The sequence below is a fragment of the Suncus etruscus genome, chromosome 4, assembly GCF_024139225.1.
Source record: "Suncus etruscus isolate mSunEtr1 chromosome 4, mSunEtr1.pri.cur, whole genome shotgun sequence".
Classification (NCBI taxonomy): Eukaryota; Metazoa; Chordata; class Mammalia; order Eulipotyphla; family Soricidae; genus Suncus; species Suncus etruscus.
In genome coordinates, this window is record NC_064851.1 from 17,195,044 (window position 1) to 17,221,992 (window position 26,949).

General features: G+C 38.0%; 1 protein-coding gene and 2 non-coding genes across 17 annotated transcripts in view; 2 read left to right on the plus strand and 1 right to left on the minus strand.

The window, feature by feature from the left end:
- EIF4G3 (eukaryotic translation initiation factor 4 gamma 3) overlaps nucleotides 1-26,949 on the plus strand; it is a 311,452-nt gene that overhangs the window by 117,197 nt on the left and 167,306 nt on the right. For 7 of the 15 annotated variants that reach the window (XM_049771938.1, XM_049771940.1, XM_049771941.1 and 4 more), the window contains 6 exons: nucleotides 1,055-1,087; nucleotides 15,060-15,080; nucleotides 16,208-16,387; nucleotides 17,446-17,560; nucleotides 23,513-23,610; nucleotides 26,552-26,674. In XM_049771938.1, the coding sequence (XP_049627895.1) occupies nucleotides 1,055-1,087; nucleotides 15,060-15,080; nucleotides 16,208-16,387; nucleotides 17,446-17,560; nucleotides 23,513-23,610; nucleotides 26,552-26,674 (570 nt within the window). The remainder of the gene's footprint in view (nucleotides 1-1,054; nucleotides 1,088-15,059; nucleotides 15,081-16,207; nucleotides 16,388-17,445; nucleotides 17,561-23,512; nucleotides 23,611-26,551; nucleotides 26,675-26,949) is intronic. The other 8 variants (XM_049771951.1, XM_049771944.1, XM_049771946.1 and 5 more) reach the window with 3 other exon arrangements.
- LOC126008433 (U6 spliceosomal RNA) lies at nucleotides 11,486-11,592 on the plus strand. The gene has a single exon (XR_007495764.1). It is a non-coding gene; the product is annotated as a U6 spliceosomal RNA (small nuclear RNA).
- LOC126007856 (small nucleolar RNA SNORA51) lies at nucleotides 16,639-16,768 on the minus strand. Its single transcript, XR_007495334.1, has one exon. It is a non-coding gene; the product is annotated as a small nucleolar RNA SNORA51 (small nucleolar RNA).

The following is a 26,949-nucleotide window of genomic DNA, read 5'->3' on the forward strand; positions in this document are numbered from 1 at the left end:
TCCAATAGTAATGTTTTAGTAGCCAACATATGACATTAGGAGTTCAAGTTTTATTTATTTTTTAATTCTTTATAGAAAAATCACACTGGAAGCCCAGTTTTACTTTGATGAAAAAGTATTTTAGAGACTTACTAGTTAAAGCATTTATGGACATGAAAAAACTTTATTCTACTGTAAGTTAGGAAAAGTTGTAGTAATATGATTACATTATTTGCTTTCAAGTACTGTGTTTTTGCTGAAGTCTTGTCTTCTATTGCTTTAATCTCAATATCACATAGTATTAGGTACATATGTAGTGTTGTGCTCTTGTGTATAGTGATGAGATTGGACTTTCACTCTTTCTTCTTAACTTTATAATAATGTAATAATATCACTTATCTTAGAGAATGATGTTTTTTGATAGCTGTTCTGACATGCTTGGTATTAAAACATTACTAGTTTATTGCATTAAAACATGTATTTTCAAAACAAATACATAGTTAAGAAATAAGTAACATTTTTTTATTTAACTCCAAGAAATAACTGAAGATATTAAAACTAACTTTCATGTATGAGATGTTAGATGTCCCAGATAAACATGCTTGAAATTAGTCGATACATTCCTTATTTCCTGTTTGACATAATTTTCCTCTTTTGTTTTTTCTTGTGATATAAAAGCATTTTTTCATACCCTTTAGCTATATAAATTGCATCAACATATATTTCACTTTTCATGTTTGTCTTAATATAATCACATAGTGTTTCAAATTTTCTTTCGCTTTATTTTAGGGTCCTTAAGATATAGCCTTATGAGTGAAACACCTTTACATACCTAACAGCTTAGCTGTTTGTCTCCCAGCTGATAAATGGCAAACTGTTCTTGGTAGTGGTGTTAACCTGTTGAATCTTAGTACCTGTCTGTCACTGTCCTGCAGCAAAGCTTTGACTGTTTGTGTTTTTTTTTTCTTGTGGGATTTTATTTTCTTTTGGCATATTGTGTGACATTGTGGTTTTTGTGGTGTTTCTGACTCTTTGTGCCTTTCCTTTTGTGTTTTGTTTTCCCTCCTTTTCTCAGTTTGCAGCGGGCCCTCGACCTGCCCATCACCAGGTACTGTACCCTTGCCCCTTCACTATCATCCTTAACTAATAGGTGGGGCTTTAGAAGCTGCCAACTCTTAGAATGCTGCCACTCCATGGAAGTGCTCAACCTACTCTCTCCAAGAGGAGCTAAGTCCGATTTAACTCAGTACTTTTTGTCCATTATTAATTGCTATTACAAGCTCATTTGCATGTAAATCCCTTCGTATGCTAATAGCACAATGAATAAGTACTAGTTTTTCTTCCCTTTCCAAAAAGCTCTCTGAATTTAGAGAAACTTGAAAATATTTTATTATGTTAAATCCTCAAAGATTTTATGGGTATTTTTGTTGAGTTTAATTGAATGGAACAGGCAACATTCTAAGGGTGTTCTCTTAGCATTCTGATTTAACTTACTTTGATGTGTATAAAATATAGTATCTCTAAGAGAAGTTAATCTCAGTTACTAATATAGACTTAATAGTTTGATTAATAACAATGCATACTTATTTGCTGCACAAAATGATCTTTAATTCTTAGAACATATAGAAGATAAAAATCTTATTTAATTTTAATATTTTTAGCTTATTAAACTTTTGAAATGAGGTAGTTACATAAGTTAAATTTTTTAAATGTCTATTATAGCTAATTTATTTAGCAGGACTATAAAATTAGAGCATTAGTTTAGGAGAAAGAAAAAGGCAGTGTTTGTTCCAAAATAACTTTTTATAAACTGTCCTGGAATATTTTTTCTTGCTATAATGGAGCATAGGCATTAGGATCCAAGAGACAATGAATTAAAGTTCATATTACACAGCATTACTGTATAAAGAGCTGAGCAAAGCAGGTCATCTTCTGAGTCTGTTGCCTCATGTGTAACTAGAAATAAATACTCTGTATTGGAGATTGTACCTATACATTGTTTGACAGAGAAAGCATTGAATACATGGTAACTGTTTTTAATATTATAGTTTAGTAAAATGGGGGAAATGGTTTTTTTTTTTGTTTTTTTTTTTTTTTTGTTTTTGGGCCACACCCGGCATTGCTTAGGGGTTACTCCTGGCTGTCTGCTCAGAAATAGCTCCTGGCAGGCACGGGGGACCATATGGGACACCGGGATTCGAACCAACCACCTTTGGTCCTGGATCGGCTGCTTGCAAGGCAAACACCGCTGTGCTATCTCTCCGGGCCGGAAATGTTATTTTTTAAAGCAATTTGATACTGTTTAGAATAACTCTTACTATTGGGAAATAGGATATTGTTTTGTTTTTTTTGTTTTTTTGGGCCACACCCGGCTATGCTCAGGGGTTACTCCTGGCTATCTGCTCAGAAATAGCTCCTGGCAGGCACAGGGGACCATGTGGGATGCCGGGTTTTGAACCAACCACCTTAGGTCCTGGATCGGCTGCTTGCAAGGCAAGCACCGCTGTGCTATCTCTCCGACCCCAGGAAACAGGGTATTGTTAATTGAATATTTTCATGGTCCAAGAGTGGACCTATTTCTCAAAATCTTTCCAATTTAAAGGCCTAAGTAAAAATTAAGTACATTCTGAGGTATTAAAGTAACTTTGTGGGGCCGGAGAGATAGCATGGAGGTAAGGTGTTTGTCTTGCATGCAGAAGGAAGGATGGTGGTTCAAATCCTGGCATCCCATATGGTCCCCCGAGCCTGCCAGGAGTGATTTCTGAACATAGAGCCAGAAGTAACCCCTGAGCACTGCCAGGTGTGGATTCCTCCTACTCCCACACCAAAAAATAAGTAACTTTTTAGGAAACCTCAAGATCTATCCATAAAGTATTAAGCAGTTGCTTTATCTTCATAAAAAAGTAAAACAGGGGGGGGCAGCGAGATGGTGCTAGAGGTAAGGTGTCTGCCTTGCAAGCACTAGCCAAGGAAGGACCGAGGTTCGATCCTAGGCGTCCCATATGGTCCCCCCAAGCCAGAGGCAATTTCTGAGCGCTTAGCCAGGAGTAACCCCTGAGCATCAAACAGATGTGGCCTGAAAAAAAAAAAAAAAAAGTAAAACGGTTCTTTTTTTTTTTTTGCGGGGGGAGGATACCCAGTGGTGTTCAGGGAGAGTCCTGGCAGACTCAGGGAACCAATGATATGCCAGGAATCAAACCCGTCAGCCACATTCAAGGTTATGCTATTACTTTGACCCTAAAATGGCTATTTTTTTCAATCTTAAGAGATAGCAAAGTACTTTAAGATCTTAGACTTTGGTGTTTCAGCTTGGACTTTAATGTTAGCTTGACCTAGTTTTTTGTCTCTTGCTTATTAACTCAGTGTTCCTAGGTAAGTTGTTTGTTACCAACCTGTTTTCTTTCTTTTTTGGTTTTTGTACCACACCTGTTGGTGCTCAGGGGTTACTCCTGGCTCTGCTCTCAGAAATCGCTCCTGACAGGCCTAAGGGATTGTATGGGCTGCTGGGGATTGAACCCAGGTTTGTCCCAGGTTGGCCGTGATGCACTCTATTGCTGTGCATTTGCTCCAACCCCCCAACCTCTTTCCTTACATGTGAAGTAGGACAATATTGATACCTATTTCAAGACTAATGTGAAAGGTAAACAGTGCAAATAGAATAATAAGTGTAGTGGCACATAATAATAATCTAGGATGCAAAATTACTACAAAAGATAATCTCTTGGGTTAAAAAGTATTCAGGGGCCCGGAGAGATAGCACAGCGGCGTTTGCCTTGCAAGCAGCCGATCCAGGGCCAAAGGTGGTTGGTTCGAATTCCGGTGTCCCATATGGTCCCCCGTGCCTGCCAGGAGCTATTTCTGAGCAGACAGCCAGGAGTAACCCCTGAGCACTGCTGGGTGTGGCCCAAAACCGAAGGGAAAAAAAAACGTATTCAGGTGGGGCCGGAGAGATAGCATGGAGGTGAGACGTTTGCCTCGCACGCAGAAGGTCGGTGGTTCGAATCCCGGCCATCCCATATGGTCCCCCGAGCCTGCCAGGAGCGATTTCTGAGCATAGAACCAGGAGTAACCCCTGAGTGCTGCTGGGTGTGACCTTCCCCTAAATAAAGTATTCAGGTGACATGGGGAACTACCCCTGTTTTCCTCAGGGGGTCCCATGGAGGTCACAGGACCTACTCAGTTACTATACATGTGAAATTAAGACATCTGCTAATATTACATGTGTATTGTGTTTATTATATATTCATTAGTTGAAACTTAGGTTTTTGAACCCTCATTCTTGATGATGGATTCTTGAAGAATATCATAAATCCTTGATTTTTTTTTTTGTTGGATTCAAAACTTCAGGGAGCTGACTGATTTTTATTCTTGAATCTACCTTTTATAAATGCTAGTTAAATTTCTTTCATTATTCCATAGAGAATTAGTGGTTAAAGAGTTGTCTTAGAAAAGAATAAAGGTGGGGCCGGAGAGACAGCATTGAGGTGTAGGGTGTTTGCCTTGCATGCAGGGCGACGGTGGTTCAAATCCCAGCATCCCATATTGTCCCCGAGCCTGCCAGGAGTGATTTCTGAGTGTAGAGCCAGTAGTAACTCCTGAGGGCTGCTGAGTGTGACCCAAAAACAAACAAAAAAAAAAAAAAAAGAGAAAAAAAGAAAGAGAAGAATAAAGGAAGAAGGACTGAAGTAGTGGCGTTGCTGAGCAGGAGTAAACTGAAGGAGTGTTATGATGTGGAATAGAGTAAATTGTCTGGAAGAGTAAGCCTCAGTGTTTTTATTTTTCTGTGTAAAGGATATTGGTATTTCAAATGTGGTTGCAGTTAAGAAAAACTGTAAATTGTAGTTTATTTAACAGTTTATTTCACCTATGAACACAAGTAGAATTTCCCCAGTGACAATGAAAAAGTGAATATACTCACAAACACTTTCATTCACTCCCAAATGTAGACAATAGATTTCCCACTTGATGTCTTTAAGAGAATTTTCTCAAATCTAAAGTAGAGTAGTAATAAATCTAAAACCTAAGACATTGATGGAAAAAAAAGATGCTCACAGAGATAGACAACCTAGATACTTGTGTAATGAAAGCAGAACAGAGAAAAACAAGCACTGAGAAGTTTATATGAATGAATTTTTTTTTTTTTTTTTTTTTTGGATTTTTGGCTCACACCGGCAGTGCTTAGGTGTTACTCCTAGCTCTATACTCAGAAATCGCTCCTTGCAGGCTCAGGGGACCATATGGGATGCCAGGATTCGAACCAAAGACCTTCTGCATGAAAGGCAAACGCCTTACCTCCATGCTATCTCTCCGGCCCCTATATGAATGAATTTTAAGACATCTTTGCCTTGGTTTAATTTTGGTGTGTTGTACTTTGGTCTAAAAATTAAATTGAAGGAGCCAAAGAGGAAGTATTGCAGGAAGGGCATTTGCTTTGTATACTACTGACATGGATTTGATCCCTAGCACCCCATATGGTCCCCCAACATTCCCCAGTGATCCTGCCAAATCAGAATTAAGCTTTGTGCATATGTGTGGCCCAAAACTCTCCAAATAAACCCTTCTAAAAATTAAAAAAAAAAGGGGGGCCGGAAAGATAGCATGGAGGTAAGGCATTTGCCTTGTGTGCAGAAGGTAGATGGTTCGAATCCCGGTATCCCATATGGTCCCCCGAGCCTGCCAGGAGTGATTTTTTGAGCATAGAGCCAGGAGGAACCCCTGAGCGCTGCCGGGTGTGACCCAAAAAAAAAAAAAGTTGAATAGGTTAGAGAGATAGTACAGTGGGTAAGGTGCTTGCTTTGCATGCAACCAACTTGACTTTGATCTCTGGCATCCCTTGTGGTCACCTAAGCATTGCCAAAGCTAATTTCTGAGAACAGAGTCAGGAGCACCCCTGAGCACCACTGGATGTGGTCTCCCCCCAAAAAACAAAAAGGAGTTAAATTTAAGGCTTGCTATCTCTGTCTCTCTCCCTCTGCTCTTCTCCCGTCCTCTGCTCTCCCCTCCCTTCCTTTCCCCTCCTCTCCTCTTTGAAATCAAGGGTTAGAATTAACCACATATGGTACTTAGTTAGAATTGGAGAACAGGGCCCGGAGAGATAGCACAGTGGCGTTTGCCTTGCAAGCAGCCGATCCAGGACCAAAGGTGGTTGGTTCAAATCCCGGTGTCCCATATGGTCCCCTGTGCCTTCCAGGAGCTATTTCTGAGCAGACAGCCTGGAGTAACCCCTGAGCACCGCTGGGTGTGGCCCAAAAACCAAAAAAAAAAAGAATTGGAGAACAGATCTGATCTCATTTCTCCTTTATTGTGTAATTCATCAGTGGCTATCCCTTTGATTAATTGTCTTTCCTATTTGATTTTATTTTTTCACAAAGTAATTTATTCTGACTGATGTTTTGATAGATGGTATTTTTCTACAATTCTTGTTTCTAAAACCTAAAAACAGTTATATCTCTGGTAAATATTCAGTAATAGCTGGTTTTATGAACATTACCAGTAAGTTTCACTATTATAATATTAAGGTAAGCTATTTAGAGTTAATTGCATATGAAAAGAAACGAATACTCAGTTTACTATCCAGAAAATTAATTTTGTTAGAAGTTACATTTATTGGAATTAAAACAAATGTATAAAAAGGCTTAGAAAACGTTTTTAGTTTAACAGAACCAAGTGATGTCTACAGGATGATTCTTGGAGCTATTTTTGTTTAGAAGATCTTCACCTATGTGTGGATCACTCAGGGTTCTTTTTGAATCTTTTCCGTCAGAGATATTATATTCCAGTTAGGATTATGTCTGCCTTGGTTTTTACATGAAAGTTTTTAGATAATTAACAATATTCACTCTTTTTGTATCAACTTTAAATTAGAGCAGCATTTTTCTTCAAAGGCCAAGAACGTTCTAATCAATTTTATAAGCAAAACACCCTTGGATTTTAAATATATGTCATCCCTTTTAGAATTCTAGTAAGTAGGGGCCGGAATGGTAGCGCAAGCGGTAGGGCATCTGCCTTGCATGTGCTAACCTAGGATGGACTGCGGTTTGATCCCCTGGCGTCCCATGTGGTCCCCCAAGCCAGGAGCAATTTCTAAGTGCATAGCTAGGAGTAATCCCTGAGCGTCACTGGCTGTGGCCCAAACCCATCCTCCACAAAAAATTCTAATAAGTAGAATTTGAAATAACAACATATAGGCAGAATTATAACTATTAATATAATGTAGGTTCTGGTGTGTATCATTAATTTCATGTGTTTGGTCATTGAAATTTGTGTCATTGTGATTTAAAGTTATTGGGGTCTGGATATAGTTTAGTGGGTTGAACACATGCATTATATGCAGAAGCCCTTACTTCGATCCCTGGCATTACCTTGGTTCTCCAGCCCCTGAGCAGAGTTGAAAGAAATCTCCAACACCACTGGGTATATTATCAACTAAAAATAAAATAAAATAAAAAGGGAAAAATAATTTTTCTATTTTACTAGGTTTTTGTAAAAGATATTTAATATTGGTTATATACAGTCTGAGGAGAGAGGGTCAGAAAATTGGTATTTAAAAGTGTGCCAGAGATATAGTATAAGGGTTAAAGCACTTGCCTTGCATGTGACTAACTTTAATTTGATCCTCAATACCATATATGGTACTGAGTCTACATATGGTACTCCAGAGTAAGGAGTAAACATTGAGCCTTACTAGGCTTGGTTTTGCCCCAAAACCCAAGAAATAAAGTCTTCTTAAGGACAAAATTTATTTAGCTAATGTTTTTGTTAACAGTATTCCCAAGAGATGAAAAATATGGCATAGCAGATCATTTGAATTTACCATCAGTAAGTAATAAATTTGGTTTTGGTTTGGGTGCCACACCTGACAGCTCAGAGCTTATTCATGGCTCTTCACTTAGGGATCATGCCTGTATGTGTTTGGAGGGGACTTTATGCATTGCCAGAGATGTAACTTGATCAGCTGCATTCAAGGCAAGCACCTTTGGCTATTGTATTATCTCTCTGGCCCCTCAAATAATAAGTTTTATAAAATTTAACAATATTGGCCATCTAGGAATGCATTAAGTGCTAGCAAGCATTTAAACAATATGTTTTCCTGTTGTAGTTTGGTTCTTTTTTGGATTAGTATAAATAATAAGTAAGCCACAGCTGGCTTATGATGATTTTTTTTTCTAATATGTTTTAAAGATCCTGTACTCAAGTTATTACATTTGAAGTTCTAGTTCATTCTTTGAAATATATTTGTATAGCTCTAGGAAGTTGTTTAGATTTGGAAAATGAAATGAAGACTTGTGGCTTGCTTCTCAGGCTAGCTATGATACACCAGAGTTTAGTGGATATTAATAAAGAATCAGATCAAGCATATACAGTTTTTTTTGACAAGAGCTCTTGGATTTTTTTTGGAGCTTAGTGTAAATAAGGGATGGATGATTTCATCACAAGGTGCTACAGGCTTGTAGCTGAGTTATTTAAGAAAATAAAGCTGGGAAGTTGGCATAGCTAGAAATTTCAGCTTTATGATAAAGCTGACCTTGAGTTACCTATGAAGTAAAAAAAAATTACCTGTGACAATGGATAAAAAATACTCAATACTAATATTGAGGTGTTATAAATAATAGTATCTATTTACTCTGGTCCTTATTTAGTTTCAGTTATTTTCAGCATTGAGTTAATGGTCTTTTCCTTTTCCCTAAGCTTATTTTAGAGGGGGAAGGGGCCTAGAGGTGATTTGTGGGTGGCTTTTGAGATGCAGCTAGTAGTTTTCAAGGATCACTCTTGGCAATGCTCTGGAGACCATATGTTTAGGATTGAACCGGGTCTGAACTTTGTTTTATCTCTCTGACCCCAGTTCCCAAAGCTGCTTTTTTTTTTTTTTTTTTTAAATAATTGTTTTATTTAAGCATTGTAGTTATGAACAGGTTCATAGTTGGGTAGTTTTAACCTATGAAGTGTTCTACAGGAAAGCTCCTTTCCTAAAATCTGCTATATGATATGACAGAACAACTTGTTGATCCTGACATTGTCTTAGAGGATTTCTTTTCTTTTCTTTTCCCTTTTTTTGTTTTTTGGGGCCACACACATTTTATGCTCAGGGGTTACTGCTGGCTAAGCGCTCAGAAATTGCCAATGGCTTGGGGGCACCATATGGGACGCGGGGGGGGGGGGGGATCGAACCGCTGTCCTTCCTTGGCTAGCACTTGCAAGGCAGACACCTTACCTCTAGTGCCACTTTGCCGGCCCCTCTTCTCCTCTCCTCTCCTCTCCTCTCCTCTCCTCTCCTCTCCTCTCCTCTCCTCTCCTCTCCTCTCCTCTCCTCTCCTCTCCTCTCCTCTCCTCTCCCCTCCTCTCCTCTCCTCTCCCCTCCCCTCCCCTCCTCTCCTCTCCTCTCCTCTCCTCTCCTCTCCTCTCCTCTCCTCTCCCCTCTCCTCTCCTCTCCTCTCCTCTCCTCTCCTCTCCTCTCCCCTCCCCTCCCCTCCCCTCCCCTCCCCTCCCCTCCCCTCCCCTCCCCTCCCCTCCCCTCCCCTCCCCTCCCCTCCCCTCCCCTCCCCTCTCCTCTCCTCTCCTCTCCTCTTCCTTTTCATCTTTTTTTTTTTTTTGATTTTTGGGTCACACCGGCAGCACTCAGGGGTTACTCCTGGCTCTACGCTCAGAAATCACTCCTGGCAGGCTCGGGGGTCCATATGGGATGCTGGGATTCGAGCTACTGACCTTCTGCATGCAAGGCAAACACTTTACTTCCATGCTATCTCTCTGGCCCCTCTTTTAATAATATCTTTATTTAAATATCATGATTACAAATATGACTATAGTTGGATTTCAGTCACAAAAAGAACACATCCCTTTACCAGTGCAACATTCCTACCACCAATGTCTTAGGGGATTTCTTTTCTCCATATGACATGATCTAGTGAGGCAGTTTTGTCTAGTAAAATGTTGTGATGATGAAAATGTTCGTATCTACACTATTCACTATACACATGTAATAGCCACATGTGGTTATTGAGAAATTGAAATATTCATTGCGGCGAAGAACTAAATTTTTAATTAAAAGTCCTCATTGAAATAACTACACTAGGGCCCGGAGAGATAGCACAGCGGCATTTGCCTTGCAAGCAGCTGATCCAGGACCAAAGGTGGTTGGTTCGAATCCCGGTGTTCCATATGGTCCCCCGTGCCTGCCAAGAGCGATTTCTGAGCAGACAGCCAGGAGTATCCACTGAGCACCGCTGGGTGTGGCCCAAAAACAAAACAAAACAAAAGAAATAACTACACTGACAACTATGACAATGGTAGTGAGTGAGAGAAATAGAAGGTCTGTTTTGAATACAGGCAAGAGGTAGGGAAGAAGGGAGATGGAGGGCATCGGTGATAGGAATGTTGCACTGGTGAAGGGGGTTGTGTTCTTTTTTTTTTTTTTTTTAAGTAAAACCCAACTACAAACATGCTTGTAATCATGATGCTTAAATAAAGATGGATTAAAATAAAATTGATATAGCTGAGAGGAAAAAATAAAAGTCCTAATTTATTGTGAAACTTAATTTATGTGATATTGACCACATGCAGGAAAACACAGAAAAAATGAGAATAACAAGGTTTATAAGTTATGAATCAGCAGAATGTTTAATTATGCTATTTCTTTATAAGCGATATATTCTTCATTGACTATTTCATTATGAGGACTCTTTTACTGCTTACCCCATTGTAAACTCTTCAGAAAGTCCTAAAACTATGATTTTTTCCCCCAAGTGCACTGGGAATTTTTGAAAATACTGAGCTAATTAGTGAGTACGAATATGATAATTTATCCTTTTAGTTGGCTAACTTCATACTGCAAAAAGAGAGATTTCCAAAAAAAAAAAATAGTATACTTTTGGATTTGAGTATTCAGGTTTTTTGTGTTTTATTGATAGTACTAAGAACCAAACCCAGGCCTTAGATTTGCAAAGCTACCAGTGAGCTGAATGGTGGCGTGGGAACAAACTTTTTCATTGTTTTTTAATTGCTTTGCAGACTCAGGAGTACTCAATACTTTTTTGGCCCATGTAGTAGTAGGAATGTATGCGACTAAATAGGCAGTTCATACTTTCATTAAAGTGATAGATGGTTTTCTAAGAATTTCTGATCATTGTTATTTGGATTTTGTCCCTGGCAATGCTTAGAGATTTTTCCAGCTCAGTACTTATGGGTAGTTCCTCATGGTACCCAAATATCAGTGTCGGGAATGAGACCTGGACCACATGCATACAAAGCATATGTTCCAGCTTATTGAACTCTTTCTCCAGCCCAGATGATTAATATTTTAGGGATGTCATTTTGTTTTTTGACCACATCCGGCGATGCTTAAGGGGTCATTCCTGGCGGAGCTCGGGGGACCATATGGGATGCCAGAGAACCAAATGTGTGTGAGCCATGTGCAAGGCAATGAAGTTGGGATAAAGTATGCTGATTAAATGTTTTACTGAGTACCAAGTATACAAATTCTAATTGTTTTTCAAAAGACAGAACTAGTCTTGTGCTCGCATTGGCAGCACATATACTAAAATTGGAACAATACAGAGAAGATTAGCATGGCCTCTGTGCAAGGATGACACACAAATTCGTGAAGCGTTCCATATTTAAAAAAAATAAAAGGACTAGTCTTATAGGCAGAAGGAATTTGCAAATGTGTTCTGAATGATAAACATGAATTTTAAGAAATATGTGATGGGTAGCAATTTTTTCCTAGGAATGAATTATGGTTAAAGAATGTGTCATCCACATCTTTTCAACATTTATAAATATTTCTTCATATAATACTTATTTGAAAATATAGGGGATTACATTTTGTAAGAGGTTCGAATAGGTAGCCATTGTAAATATACTTTGAGAACCTAACTGTGTCTAAATTACCATGGGAGACCTTTATCTTATTACTGGAAACCTTATTTTCTCCGTAAGTTACATTAGGGGTATTGGGCCCGGAGAGATAGTACAGCGGCGTTTGCGACCAAAGGTGGTTGGTTCGTTCCCATATGGTCCCCTGTGCCTGCCAGAAGCTATTTCTGAGCAGACAGCCAGGAGTAACCCTTGAGCACCGCCGGGTGTGGGCCCCCCCCCCCCAAGAAAAAGAACATTAAAAAAAAAAGATATATTAGGGGTGTTAATAATAGTACCTGCTTCTAGAGGTTCTTTAAGAGGAGGGTAGGATAGAAAATACATGTAGATTTTAGAAGAGTACCTGGTAACTAGTTTATATATAGATCTTCGTTGCATTTAACATGCCTATTTTCCTGCATAACATCAAATTGAAGTCATAGTTTGTATGAAGGATTGCACTTACAGACAACCAGTTTATTTTACTGACTGCATGTCAATATATAACTGTCATTACAAATACAGTTTTCTCTTTCAAAAATGGTTGAAGAAAATTCTTACACTTAAGAAACCTCCTTGAATGAAATGCCACCTCATTTATTTTGGATGAACTAGTTAAAATCTGAACAGACCATTTGGAAATATTTACGTGAGAAAAATATTCACACATAGTAAACTTAATATTGTGGGGAAACTCTACCTATATTTCTTTTTGCTCTACATGAGTAATAGCTCCATACCACCCAATACTGCTTTGTTTCTTTAGGCTATAAGTATGTTGATAAAATGTGGTGGTGATAATATTAGATGATATATTAAAACAAAAATTGGATATTTTGGGGCCTCATCTGGCAATGCTTAGGAGTTATTCCTAGTGGGAATACCCACTAGGTCAGCTGTCTGTAAGGCAAGTTCTCTGCCCACTGTCCTTTTGCTTTGGCCTTTCCTATATCCTTTGTTAATCTCTCTGTCTTCTCTGTCATCTAGAGTTGCTGGAAAAGGATTTATTAAGATTACTATTTTTGTTTGTTTTGGGGTCATATCACAGTGTGCAGGGGCTCTCAGCTCAGTGCTTGGGGGTTGCACCAGTGTTCTGGGGTCCATGTAGTGCCAGGGGCTCCAGAATGCAAAACATATGCACCAGCCTCTTGAGCATTTGCCCTGGTTCGAGATTAATCTTTCCATTTACTTTGTGTAGCACCTAGTAAGGCTCAGTAAGTTGAACACATGACTGACTCTCCTCTCTTTGAGACTAATCTTATGGTTTCTGATACATTATTAAGTCAATTATAAAAGTACTTAAATTTATTTATTTTGGAGGGTTTTTTTTTAGGGGGAATCACACAGCAGTGCTCAGGGATTACTTCTGGTTCTGCACTTAGGAATTCTCCTGGCAGTGCTTGTGGTATCCTATGAGATGCTGAAGATTGAACCCGAGTTGGCCACATGCAAGGCAAACACCTGCCAACTGTACTATCACTCCATCCTAAAATTGCTTAAGTTTATTCCTGAAATGTGTTTACTAGTCATATAAATGAAGTATCTTCTATATAATTAACAGAAGTGAAGTCTAAAGTAGAAAGTTTACTGGGTTGACATTCTGCTTACAGCAGACACAAAATCCTGTTATTTTTACCAAGACCATTAGGTGAAATAGCAAGACTATTGCCGCTGTTGTCGATTAGTTCATTTTCTGCTGTTTCCTACTTTACCTCTTGTGCTTCGTTTCATCTTCATCATTTCTGGGGCCTTCCTCATCTGGTTCCACCATTGATTATATTCTCTTGCCATGGGCTATCTTTGATGTATGAGAATGTGCTGAATGGGCTGGAAGCTGAATGACGTACATTGACACTGAGTTACAGTTCTTCTAATTCAATACTAGATTAGAGGGATTAGAGGTTACTTGCCTACCACTAGTATGTAGTCTGGCATGTAAGAATATGATGGGGTAAGATCTGAATGGACCCAAAGTTCAAAGCTCAATTTTATCTTTCTTTAGATCAATAGTAGCACTCATTTCTAGATCTTTGAGACAACTCAGGAGGAAGAATTTACAATTTGAGCTACATTATTAAGTTACTAATATATTTTTCCATTTAAAGCTATAAATGACTTCTCTATGTCCAGTTAGTTGAAAGGACAATTGAGTGCCATAGTGAACCTGAGATATATTGAAGAGTTTAGGTATTTCGTAGGTTTGCAACCTTTAAAACAACAAATGGAGAGGTAGGCTGGAGGGGGTAGGGCAGGAGGGAAACTGGGGGAAATGGTGGAAGGAAATGTACGCTGGTGAAGGGACAGATATTAAAACATTGTATGAGTGAAATTCAACTGTGAACAACTTTTGTGTCTGCATCTCACAGTGGTTTAATAAAAATAAAAAATAGTAATAAATGATACTAATTATGTTGACTTCTTTTCAAGGTGGAAGGTGGATCATATCAAAATGAAATAGCTAGGGGCCTGAGAAATAGCACAGTGGTAGGGCGTTTACCTTACACGCAGCCGATCCAGTACAGACAGTGGTTCGGATCCTGGTATCCCATATGATCCCCGGAGCCTGCCAAGAGTGATTTCTGAGTACAGAGCCAGGAGTAACCCCTGAGCACAGCCGGGTGTGACCCAAAAATAACCAAAAAAAGAAAAGAAAGAAAGAAAGAAAAAGCTAGTGTCAAATCATGTAATAGGCGCCAGGGGACCAGAAGGATAGTGTACAGCAGAAACAGTGGTTACCTTGCACATGGCCAACCCAGGTTTGCTCCCTCATACCACATATAACTTCCCAGGCCACACCAGGAGTGATCCCTGAGCTCACAGCTTAGGAGAGTAAGTCAGCATAATTGAGCCTGCCTCCTCAAAACACTTCAGGCATTATAGTGAGATCGAAGAATAAGAATCAGTTTATCCAATTAAATGTTCCACTAAACAAGTACTTCCTTTGGAGATGGTTTTATAATATATGGGTACAATTAGGATATAATTGCTACTAGATTGTTAATTTTTGATTAAATCTGATTTCATTCTCCAATTCCACAAGACCTTGAATTCTCAAGTGAAGAGTTGGCATTCTTATTTTCTAATCTTCCTTCTTCTCCTATTATTACAAATACCCAAATAGAATGATACTTTGTTGAGCCTGCATGCTATATTCTATCCCTTTCTATTGCTCTATAAGCTTTTCCATTGGCTTTCTTTCTATTTCCTGCTGCTTTCTTGCTTCATAATTGAAGGGAGGATTCAGACCCATTCAGGTAAAAAACTCCTGGTACTGCATGGTCTCTTTCATAATTCTATATTCTTATATTATAATGAGATTGTTTACTGATTGTTTACATGGATTTTATACATGTATGAAAATGACAGGTATTTTCTAGTGTGAAAACTTTAATTGTTGTTTAAGACATGTAAGCCTGTGGTAAGAATCAAAAATAAACATAGATGCTGTTTGCTGTTTGAGAGATTCCAGACTATTCTAGATTCTACACTTTTATTGCACAATTTTCAGGCAAAGTTGGGTTTAATTTGGTGTAGAATTGCCACTTTTTTTTGCCACATTTTTTTTATAAAAGAGAAAACACTTCACGTCATTTTATAATCAGTATGTAAAAAACCCTACAGATAGTTTTCATTTAAACTTGTCCCTGATAGACTGAGATTAAAATTTTATATTTGGATGAATTTCTTTATCTTTTAAATATTTTAAGTGACTTAAGTCACTTAGACTTGAGTAATAATTTTTGGGGACTACTTTGAAATATTAATCGTAAGCCACGTGTTTAAGATGAAGCAGAAGAGCATTTAAAGAGACAACAGTGGAGAAGCAAAAGAAAAGAGAGTACTTTGTTTTGTTTTGTTTTGTTGTGAGGCCACACCTAGCAGTGCTTAGGGTTATTCCTGGCTCTGCACTCAGAATTACTCCTCTGCGGGTTGGGTTACCATATGGGATGCTGAGTATCAAACCCAGATCAGCCATATGCAAGACAACTGCCCTACCCTGTATTATCTTTCGAGCCTGCACTATTTCTTTTGTTTATATGTTATATATTTTAAAATTAAAAGTTCCGATGTGATTTAGTTTACATTAGTTAAGACATTTCCCCCCTCATTTTAATTTTTATTTGAGACTTTATTTTAAATGTATTTTAAACAGTCTTTTAAATACTGTTTTCAAATGTATGACTGCATTTATCAAAACTAGTGTGAAAAAATTTAAATATTGTCAAGTATAAGAAGAGTTCTGTTTCACTTTATGTATATTTTATTTCTAATTCTACCTTGATAAGGTTTTTAATAGTGGGAAAATTGGGGAAAGCTTAATAGTGAGGTTTATGTATTCCTTTTGGGAAAAAAAGACAAACTATTTTTCTCCCTTCTCCAGTTTTTCCAGAGGCCTCAAATACAGCCTCCTAGAGCTACTATCCCAAACAGCAGCCCTTCCATTCGTCCCGGTGCACAGACACCCACCGCCGTGTATCAAGCCAATCAGCACATCATGATGGTTAACCATCTGCCCATGCCGTACCCAGTGCCCCAGGGTCCTCAGTACTGTATACCACAGGTAACGTATCTTTCAGGTCAATCTAGTCCAACAGTACAGTGGGAATTGGTCTCTTATCAGAGAGAATAGAAAAGGTGGATAATGATTACATTGGTTTCAATGTAGTGTGAAACATAGTCTAGTAGTTTTGTCATTTTCATATTATAAGGAGGCACTTCACTACCTCTTGAAAATTTTGTGAGATTATTTATTTATTTATTCATTTATTCATTTATTCATTTATTTATTTATTTATTTATTTATTTATTTATTTTTGTCCCCCAATTCACAATACAGACCAGGCAAAGGGCCTGGGTTGAGGTGTATATGGGGTACATTTACTGTACCTCTTTCTATTCAGTCAGTGTAAAGAACACAGCCTGTGGTAAGAATTGGGAGGCTATTATTTTTTTAATCTCCTAGTCTTTTCCTTTCCTCCCCCCTCCCCCCAACTTAAAATAGACCTAGTCTTGGGGCCAAGAGAGATAACACAGGGTTTATGGCACTTGTCCTACATGGAACTGACCCAGATTCTATTCCCAGTACCACATGCCTCCAATCCCTACCAAGAGTGACTTCCTGAGTGCAGAGCCAGGAGTAAGCTGAGCACTGCTGGGTGTGGCTGCCACTCCCTTTTCTCCACCAAAAGACAAATCTGACCAGGGTCTGCTGAATGGCTTTACTCAAGATATACAGTTCTTTTCTTTTTTTTTTTTGTTTTTTTTTTTGTTTTGTTTTTGGGTCACACCCAGCGGTGCTCAGGGGTTACTCCTGGCTGTCTGTTCAGAAATAGCTCCTGGCAGGCACGGGGGACCATATGGGACACCGGGATTCGAACCAACCACCTTTGGTCCTGGATCGGCTGCTTGCAAGGCAAACGCCACTGTGCTATCTCTTCGGGCCCAAGATATACAGTTCTTTTCATCCTTATTATAGCTTCATGGCAAGCAGGTGTTTTTAAAATGTAATAACAAAGTGGTTCTACTTTATTTAAATTGTTCTCTCACACAGAAAATTTTAATTTTCCTTAATAAATTATCTTTTGTTATCTATAAATGACTATAATTTATCTCTTCTAGTACCGGCATAGTGGGCCGCCTTATGTTGGCCCCCCACAGCAGTATCCAGTTCAACCACCGGGGCCAGGTCCTTTTTATCCTGGTCCAGGACCTGGAGACTTTCCCAGTGCTTATGGTATGTATGAAAAATGGAGCAAGTATAAAATTGACTGTTGGTATTATATACAATTTCTTGATGGAAGAATTATAATAGGAAATGATCAGAATAAATACTACAAGATTTACACTATTTCCCTTTCCCATATTTGCCAAGTACTTGCTCTTCTAATTTACAAAATCATTTTGAATGGTGTCTTAGGAATTATAATCTGTTCCTTATTTGCAGGTTATTTAAATGATTTTTAGACTGAGAAAATGTCATTTACATTCTTATTTTAAGTGTGTTGTTTATCGCTCAGGATTACTGCTCTTTTATATTGCTGATGTAAGGGTCGGAAAGATAGTATTGATCCCAGACATCACATATGTTTCCTGAGCACAGAGACTGAGCCTGATACATCCTGAGTATCACCAGGTGTGGCTCTAAATTCTTCCAGCATCTCAAAATATTACAATTGCCATATATGTTAGAACAGTATAAATTGGTTGATTTGTAGGGAAATGTTTTATTGACTTATATTTTTAATATTATAAATTACATATAAACCATGCTTATTCAGTTTTGCAAACAAATCAGCACATTGATTTTTAATTCTTAGATTCTATTGATGTATGCTTTTATCATGAAATAATATTTCTCTTCCACAAAATTCTTTGACAAATCCATTAGCTATCATGCAGTTTACGACATAAATTAAAACACTATTTTCATTTTTCTTAAGATTTAAAAAATGATCTGGAAGTCATTTTTATGAGGAAATAACCTAGTTGTCTAAAAAAATATATGGGTTGGAGAATTAGCACAAGGTTTCAGGTGCTTGCCTTGCATGCTTCTGATTGCAATTTGAATCTCCAGTACCACATATTCTTCCCTAAGCACTGCCCAGTATTGCTCCTGAGCATAGAGCCAGGAATAACCTCTGAACACTGCCTGCTTTAAAAAACAGTAACAACAAACCGACAGACTATATACATGTGTGTATGTAGAATGTGCTTTTATCAGTATTAGAAGATTCTAATACCATACTTCTTATGATTAGTATAGCTATTTTGGTTTAACTAACAATTATACCACCTAGGAGCAACTGTCCTGGTTTTAAGGTCTAAGAACCATGCGCATTGCTCTTATTTTTTTTTTAGAGGTGTCCCTTCTCATGTATTTCTACTTCCAGTTTCTCATTGCCTCTACTTTCCTCTAATACGATCTTGTCCAAATCTTCAGTTCAGATTCAAAATGGGTAGGACCAAGGTACTGTAGGAGTGCTAGTACAGGGCCTGTGCCTGATTCCAGTTGGATCCTGGTACCAGATCCTACTCCTGTTCCCTCACCCCCAGCATTGCTGGTGTCAACCCATAAACCCCAAGCACTGCCAAGGGTGCCCTTCGTGCTTCCTGTCATTGTTGGGCCACGGCTGCATCACCTCCTTGGATCCTAACACTGAACTGTCAGTCCTTGGGCAAGTATTACTGGAAGTTACTCCCAGGGTTCCCCCACCAAAATAAAAGGAGTGGGCGAAGGGCCAGAGAAACAGTAAATTGGTAGGATGCCTTCCTTGCACACACATGACTTGGATTCAATCCTTCACATTTTATATAGTCCCCAAGTCCTGACATGCTAATGCTTGAGTTCAGAGCCAGGAGTAAATACTTAGTCCTACTGGTATGGCTCCAAAACAAAATAAACAAAAGAAATAAGTGGGTGATGAATAAGTGATTTTTATTCTTTGTACGGGTACAGGAATATTCTCTAAGCCCTAGAAACTTCTGGTTGATGAATTGGCTAAGGAATTAATTTTTTACTTTGTTCTTCTGTCCATAATGCTGGAGTTGGTGAGTCAAATATTCTTTTCTTCAGAGTTCTTAGGAGCCAGAGCGATAGCACAGTGGGTAGAGCATTTGTCTTGCATGTGGCCAATGTGGGCTTAATCCCCAGTATCCATATTGTACCCCAAGTCTGCCTGCCAGGACTGATTTCTGAGTGCAGAACTAGGGGTGATACATGAGTACCGATGGGTATAGCCCAATCTCTCCTCCTCCCCCACCAAAAAAAAACCCAAACAAACAAAACCTCACCAATCTTCAGAGTTCTTAGTTTTTCTCTTTAGCTCTCTAATTTATTCTGGCATGCTAACATTTACTCCTGTAATATTTACAGGAGCTAATATTTACTATATTTTCTTTTTTTTTTTTTGTGGTTTTTGGGTCACACCCGGGAGTGCTCAGGGGTTATTCCTGGCTCCAGGCTCAGAAATTGCTCCAGGCAGGCACGGGGGACCATATGGGGCGCCAGGATTCGAACCAATGACCTCCTGCATGAAAGGCAAACGCCTTACCTCCATGCTATCTCTCCGGCCCCCTATTTACTATATTTTCAATATTTACTATATTTATCTTTTTTTTTTTTTTTTTTGGGTTTTTGAGCCACACCTGGCGGTGCTCAGGGGTTACTCCTGGCTGTCTGCTCAGAAATAGCTCCTGGCAGGCACGGGGGACCATATGGGACACCGGGATTCGAACCAACCACCTTTGGTCCTGGATCGGCTGCTTGCAAGGCAAACGCCACTGTGCTATCTCTCCGGGCCCTATATTTATCTTTTCTTTTAAAAATTAAAGGCTTTGAGATGAGAGATGTTTTATTGATAGTATACTTTGCCTTAGATGTGTGAGACTCTGAATTCAATTCTGTGAAATGTTTGAGCTTATTTCCCTGCCTTTCAAGATTTTTAAACTTTTTGGCCATATCTGTCAGTGCTAAGTTTTATCCTGCTAGGTTTTACTCAGTCCTTGCTCCAATCACTTTGCTTAACAATATTGGGGGGGCTAGAGAGATAGCATGGAGGTAAGGCGTTTGCCTTTCATGCAAGAGGTCATCGGTTCGAATCCCAGCGTCCCATATGGTCCCCCGTGCCTGCCAGGAGCAATTTCTGAGCATGGAGCCAGGAGTAACCCCTGAGCACTGCCGGGTGTGACCCAAAAACCACAAAAAAAAAAAAAAAAAAAAAAAAAAAACCAATATTGGGGATGGAACTGAGGTTTGATTCATGCAGGTCAAGCATGTGAATGCCTGTAACACCTCTCCAGCTTCTTTTCTTTTGTTTTAAAGAATGGTTCACTTTTGGATTTTTTTTATTTAGCTTAATAGTCATGTATGACAATATCATTATATTGTATTACTGGCATTGCATTTAATGCCAATTTTAGAGGTGTTCTGAAATTTGATTTTTTTTTTATTTTTGGGGTCACATCTGGTGGTGTTCAGGGGTTATTCCTGATTCTACCCTCAAAAGTCACTGCTGGCAGGCTGGGGGGACCATATGGGATGCTGGGATTCGAACCGGGCGTTCATCCTATGTTGGCCGCATGCAATTCAAGCGCCTTACTGCTTTGTTATTGCTCTGGCCCCTGTTCTGAAATTTGAAACTAGTGATATAGTAAAGGAAGAATTACTAATTTAACTCAACTTTGAGAATAATTTTATTACTATTAGAGGATAACTACAGTGGACTTGGAGTGGTTTCTTTTTCTTTTTACATTATACTTACTGAAATCTTAAGCATGTCCCATCTAGATCTTTCCAAATCTGACACAGTAAATTTGACTGCTATATAAGAATTCTGTTCCTGGGGCTGGAGAGATAGCATGGAGGTAGGGCATTTGCCTTGCATGCTAAAGGATGGTGGTTTGAATCCCAGCATCTATATAGTCCCCCGAGCCTGCCAAGAGCGATTTCTGAGCATAGAGCCAGGAGTAACCTCTGAGCGCTGCCAGGTGTGATCCACAAAACCAAAAACAAACAAAAAATATTCTGTTCCTGCAGATCATGATATTTCTAAGGTATATTTATCTGAAAATTACATTGCGATGGTGGCGATGATAATGCTGGTGATGGTAGAACCAACGATTATCAGTATACCAATAACTTTACCTGTTAGAGTCAGCAACATTCATATTTCTTTCCTTCCTGTCACCATGGCTCAATTATCCTTACCCCTACACAGGACCAGTTTTTAATCTTCAACTTAGACTTCACTATCTATGGATTTAGAGAGCTATTATATTTTCTTTCCTTCTCTATTTTTGCCTCTCCATGTGCTGAACTGATTCTACCAGCATGCAGGCATACTGCTTACTTCCTAATTTTTTTTTTTTAACTTCATAGCAAAACTTTAAAGAAGTTTGTATTCACTTCATTTCCTTTCATTCACTTAGTATTGAAACACCCTAATCAGGATGCATATTCAAACGTGCCCTATACTCTACGTAAACAACATAAGATCATCAATGAATTCTACTTCAGTAAATCTTAATTGTTATCTGAACTTTGAAATGTTTTAAGTCCATTATTAAGCTATTCAATACTTCAATTCAACTACTACTATCTTAGTTTTCTTTTTTTATCTTCTAAGCTGAGTTTTCTTCATATCTGTATTCTTTAAACAAATACTGTGTGACATAAGGTTTTGTTTCTGGGATTTAAAAAAATGTAATGTCCTGAATCCGACAATCTTGCAGTTTGAATATTTTCTATAATGTATTTATTTCAAATTGGGTACCTATTCTCTAATTCCAAATTTCTTTCCTGTTTTCTGTATTTGAAGATCTGATTTTTATCTTAAACTTTATATATTCCAAATAGAACTAATTTTTACCTAAAACTTTTTCTCCTGTTGTTTTATAATAACTAAAAAAGTACTTCAAATTAGCATTTCCTTTTTCCCATGTAGTAAGACAAACTGAAGTTTTCCCTGGCTTATTTAATTCTTACAATTACATCTAGTCTACCAACAAATCTTTATCTCTACCATCAAGATATCCAAATTGACTCATCAAAATTGACTCTCACCATTGCTACTTTAAGTCATCTAGTATAATAATTATGATAGTTATGGTAATTATGATAAGAACAGGTTTATTGAGGATATAAAAGGCTATTGGAAAAATTTAATTTCAGATAGAAGATGAATGTTAATATATCAAAGTTATGAATAGTATCAAAATATTGGTATATTCAAGGAATTAGTAATAGGTTATACCTAGAGCAAAAGTAAAGAGTTATTATGAAAGATGTAATCAGAAACCTGGATTCTTACTATCTGAACTTTATGTTTAGAATTATTATTCTGTCTCTTTTACTTCTGCATTAGGGTATTAGTCTAATCTTTATATTGATTTCTAGGGTAATTTTTCTCCAGGGGAATTTTTTTTTAATTTTTTTGTTGAATCACTATGATTTATATGTATCTTATTTAATAAACACTTTATATATTTAAAAAAAAAGAATCACTGTGAATTACAAAATTATTCATGATTGTTTAAGGTGCACAATGTCCCCAAACCAATCCCTTCACCAGGGATTCACCCATTTTTCAGATTCTGTGGTTTGCAATACTGTTACTGAGAGGGCATTGTGCATAACAGTTTACCTCTTTTCAGCACCTACACACACACACACACACACACACACACACACACACACACACACACACTCACGCACTGACACGGACACACAGGCACACCCTCAGTGGAAAGCTTGCTCCTTCTGCCCGTCCCACCTAATCTTCAAAAAATAATCAAATATATTCTGTCTGTGAAGGCTGAACAAAAAAATTACTCTCATAGTCCCTTATTTGAGAATAATTGTAACAAGTCATGGACCCAGAATAATTTCATTTAAAGCAATACTATAATATGGTTAGTGTTTATAAAGGTAATTTTGGCTTCAGTCTGCAGAAATTATTTAGTTGTTTTCATGTTGGATGCTGCTGAAAACACAGGTGTTTATGAATGTTTGGGATTGTATCTGGGCTATTTCAGTAGTAGGAGAAAAGCTTGTACAAAGCTGATGAAGAAGAATGCTTGTTTTGACTGGTCAGTACTTCTTTTAAGTAATTCAAGTCATAGTGCCATAGTAGTCTTAAAATGGTGGACAGAATAACTGACTGATTCCTCTCTTTTGCAAATTTTTTAGGAACACCTTTTTACCCAAGTCAGCCAGTGTACCAGTCAGCACCTATCATAGTGCCTACACAGCAGCAGCCCCCTCCAGCCAAAAGGGAAAAAAAAACAGTAAGAATGCTGTATTCATTTTTCTAATTTAAATTTATAATTTATTCTTTTGAATTTGGAAGTAAGAGAGTAAGTGAGTAAGAGAAAGAGCAAAAGAAAAGATATAGAAATAAAATGAAAGGAAATGAAGAGAAATTAGACACCTTCAGTGGGATGTGGATGAGCCTAGAGTAGAGCACACCAGTTTTTTTTTTTTTTTTTTTTTTTTTTTTGTTTTTGCTTTTTGGGCCACACCTGGCAGTGCTCAGGGGTTACTCCTGGCTGTCTGCTCAGAAATAGCTCCTGGCAGGCACAGGGGACCATATGGGACACCGGGATTCGAACCAACCACCTTTGGTCCTGGATCGGCTGCTTTGCAAGGCAAACACCGATGTGCTATCTCTCCGGGCCCACACACCAGTATTTCTTATCCTAAAATGGAATATGCAGATTGGACTGTAGAACAAGGAGTAAGGCCAGATCTCAGAGGACCAGGTTCTATTCCCAGCACCAGTACAGTTCCCTGAACCTGCCAGGAGTGATCCCTGAGCAGAAAGCCAGGAGTAAGCCTGGATACTTGATAATACTGCCAAGTGTAACCAAAAATGAAAACCATAATAAATAAATAAAATAGGGACTGGAGTTACAGCTTAGTAGTAGGGTATTTGCCTTGCATGTAGCCGACTCAGGACTGACCTGGATTTTATCCCTGGCATTTCATATGGTCCCCTGAACCTTCCAGGAGTGATTTCTGAGCACAGAGCAAGGAGTAATCCCTGAGCACTGCCGGGTTGTAGCCCAGCCTCCTGCCCCAAATAAAATAAAATAAATAAAAAATTGAATGTCCCTCAGCTTAGTTTGCTAGGAGAATTTAGTTGGTAAGGCCTCACTAAGTGAAAGTAACTCAAACCACTTCTTATATCCTAGTGGTTTACCTCTTTTGTGATCATTTGTATACAAATAAGAACTGATGGGGGAGGACTAAAACAAGGAAAAAGAGCAAAATACTAAGGAAAATTAAAATTTATTCCTTGGGGCCAGAGAGAAAGCACAGTGGTAAAGCAAGTTTGCCTTGCACGCAGCTGATTTAAACAGATGGTTCAAATCCCAGCATCCTATATGGTCCCCTGTGCCTGCCAGGAGTAACCCCTGAGTGCCTCTAGGTGTCCCTCCACCCCCCCCCCCAAAAAAAAAACAGTAAAAATTGGGGCCGGAGAGATAGCATGGAGGTAAGGTGTTTGCCTTGCATGCAGAAGGATGGTGGTTTGAATTCCAATAGCATCACATATGGTCCCCCGAGCCTGCCAGGAGTGATTTCTGAGCATAGAGCCAGGAGTAACTCCTGAGTGCTCCTGGGTGTGGCCCAAAAACCAAAAAAAAAAAAAAAAAAAAAAATTCCTATAAAAATATTTTAATAGGACTATATAAAATTATTTGTTTTTTAATAACTTACAAGGGCTTTGGCTTTGTTTAATCAGGCAGGTCCAAGTAATTAAGAATGTAATAAATAGTATAAGATTCACATTGCAGAACATTTTGTAGAGTAGCATCTTAAAATCATATATCCATTAGAAAATGCAAATTTGGGTGATGTTTTTGTAAGATTACCTCATTTACACAAATATCGGAAGTATTGGGAGTGATATAGCAGTATTGTGGAATTACTCTGATTTAAAATAAAAATTAGTGAGGTCCAAAACTTTGGATATTTATTATTAGAAGAGGCTGTATTTACACAAATTGTAACAGGACATGCTAAAGAATGCTTTTGGAATGCAGAAAATTGAATAAAAATAATGAGCATGAAAGACAGTAATAATAGATGTATTGAAGGAAAAGAAATAAAATAATTAGAAATAGACCATAAAGGTCCGGAGAGATAGCATAGAGGTAAGGCGTTTACCTTGCATGCAAAAGGACAGTGGTTTGGATCCCGACATCCCATATGGTTCCCTGAGCCTGCCAGGAGCGATTTCTGAGCATAGAGCCAGGAGTAACCCCTGAGTGCTGCCGGGTGTGACCCAAAAACAAAGAAACAAACAAACAAAAAGAAATAGACCATACAATTGTGCTCGAAATAGATTTATACCAAGAAAACCCCTGGTATTAATAATCTTCCTGGTCAAAGGAAAGGTTTTCAGCAAAAATATTGTGAGAAAATCTAGGTAATTTTATTAGTACACATAAATTCTGCATTGTTTATTAAAAAATGCCTATATATTAACAGTCACTTCATATTTGTGTGCATAGACTTCTCTAAGTCTTCGTTATCTAATTTTAAGTAACATAACCTGATTTTTAAATTTTTGGCTGTTTCTATGCCATCTAGAAAATAAACTTCAGTGAAAAAAAATACACTTAAATATAAGATTGTTTGCACCATAAACTTTCCTGTTCCTAAAGACAAGATGTCTATTTTTTTAATGCTGTTACAGATCCATTTAAGGCCTTTAAATTTTTTGAGGGCGTTTAATAAAAATTTGTCATGGTGAAATTATTGTTTTTCATGATTGGGTTTCAAGATTGGCCAGTCTCTTCACCAGTGTCTACTTCCTTCCATCAGGGCCCTCTCCTTAAGGCTTTTAAAATTCTAATCTCCTAAGAAACTTACACATACTAAAACCACTTTATAATTTATCTTATATTAAGCACTCTAAGTAAAATTATTTTTTCAGTTAAGAGAAAACATTGGTATTTTACTTGTATGACCTAGAAACTCAGTTCTCATTTTTTTTGTTATTCCTAGAAATTCAGTTCTCATATTACCTTGTTATTTGTGTTAGAACTGTTAACCTTGAATTTCATCAAGTTACTCTATATGGTTCTGTGATTTAATTAAAATCAAGATTTATATTTATCCATTTTGATATTTGACAGGTTTCCCTGTTTACATATTTAATTATGTTTGTATGAAGTTACAACATACTCATCTGTATATATGCTCTTTTATTATACCTTTTAGATAAGAATTCGAGATCCAAACCAGGGAGGTAAAGACATAACAGAAGAGATTATGTCTGGAGGTGGCAGCAGAAATCCTACTCCACCCATAGGAAGACCAACATCAACACCTACTCCTCCACAGGTAAGACAAAGGAAGCCATGCTTTATCATGGAGTTTTTGTTAACTAACTTCAGAACTTTTGTATTTTCTATAGCCACATTCTGTAACTTTCATTTTCACCAGTTGTCTCATAACCTCGAATATCTAAATGATATCTAAACACATGCTTCTCTTTAGCTATTGTATAATTTCAAATTTTTTATTGATAATATTTTTATATATCGTTTTCATTCACATTAAGAGCATTAGCTTTTTTTCCTAAGGGAATTTGTTGCATGATACCCAAGGCTCCATTC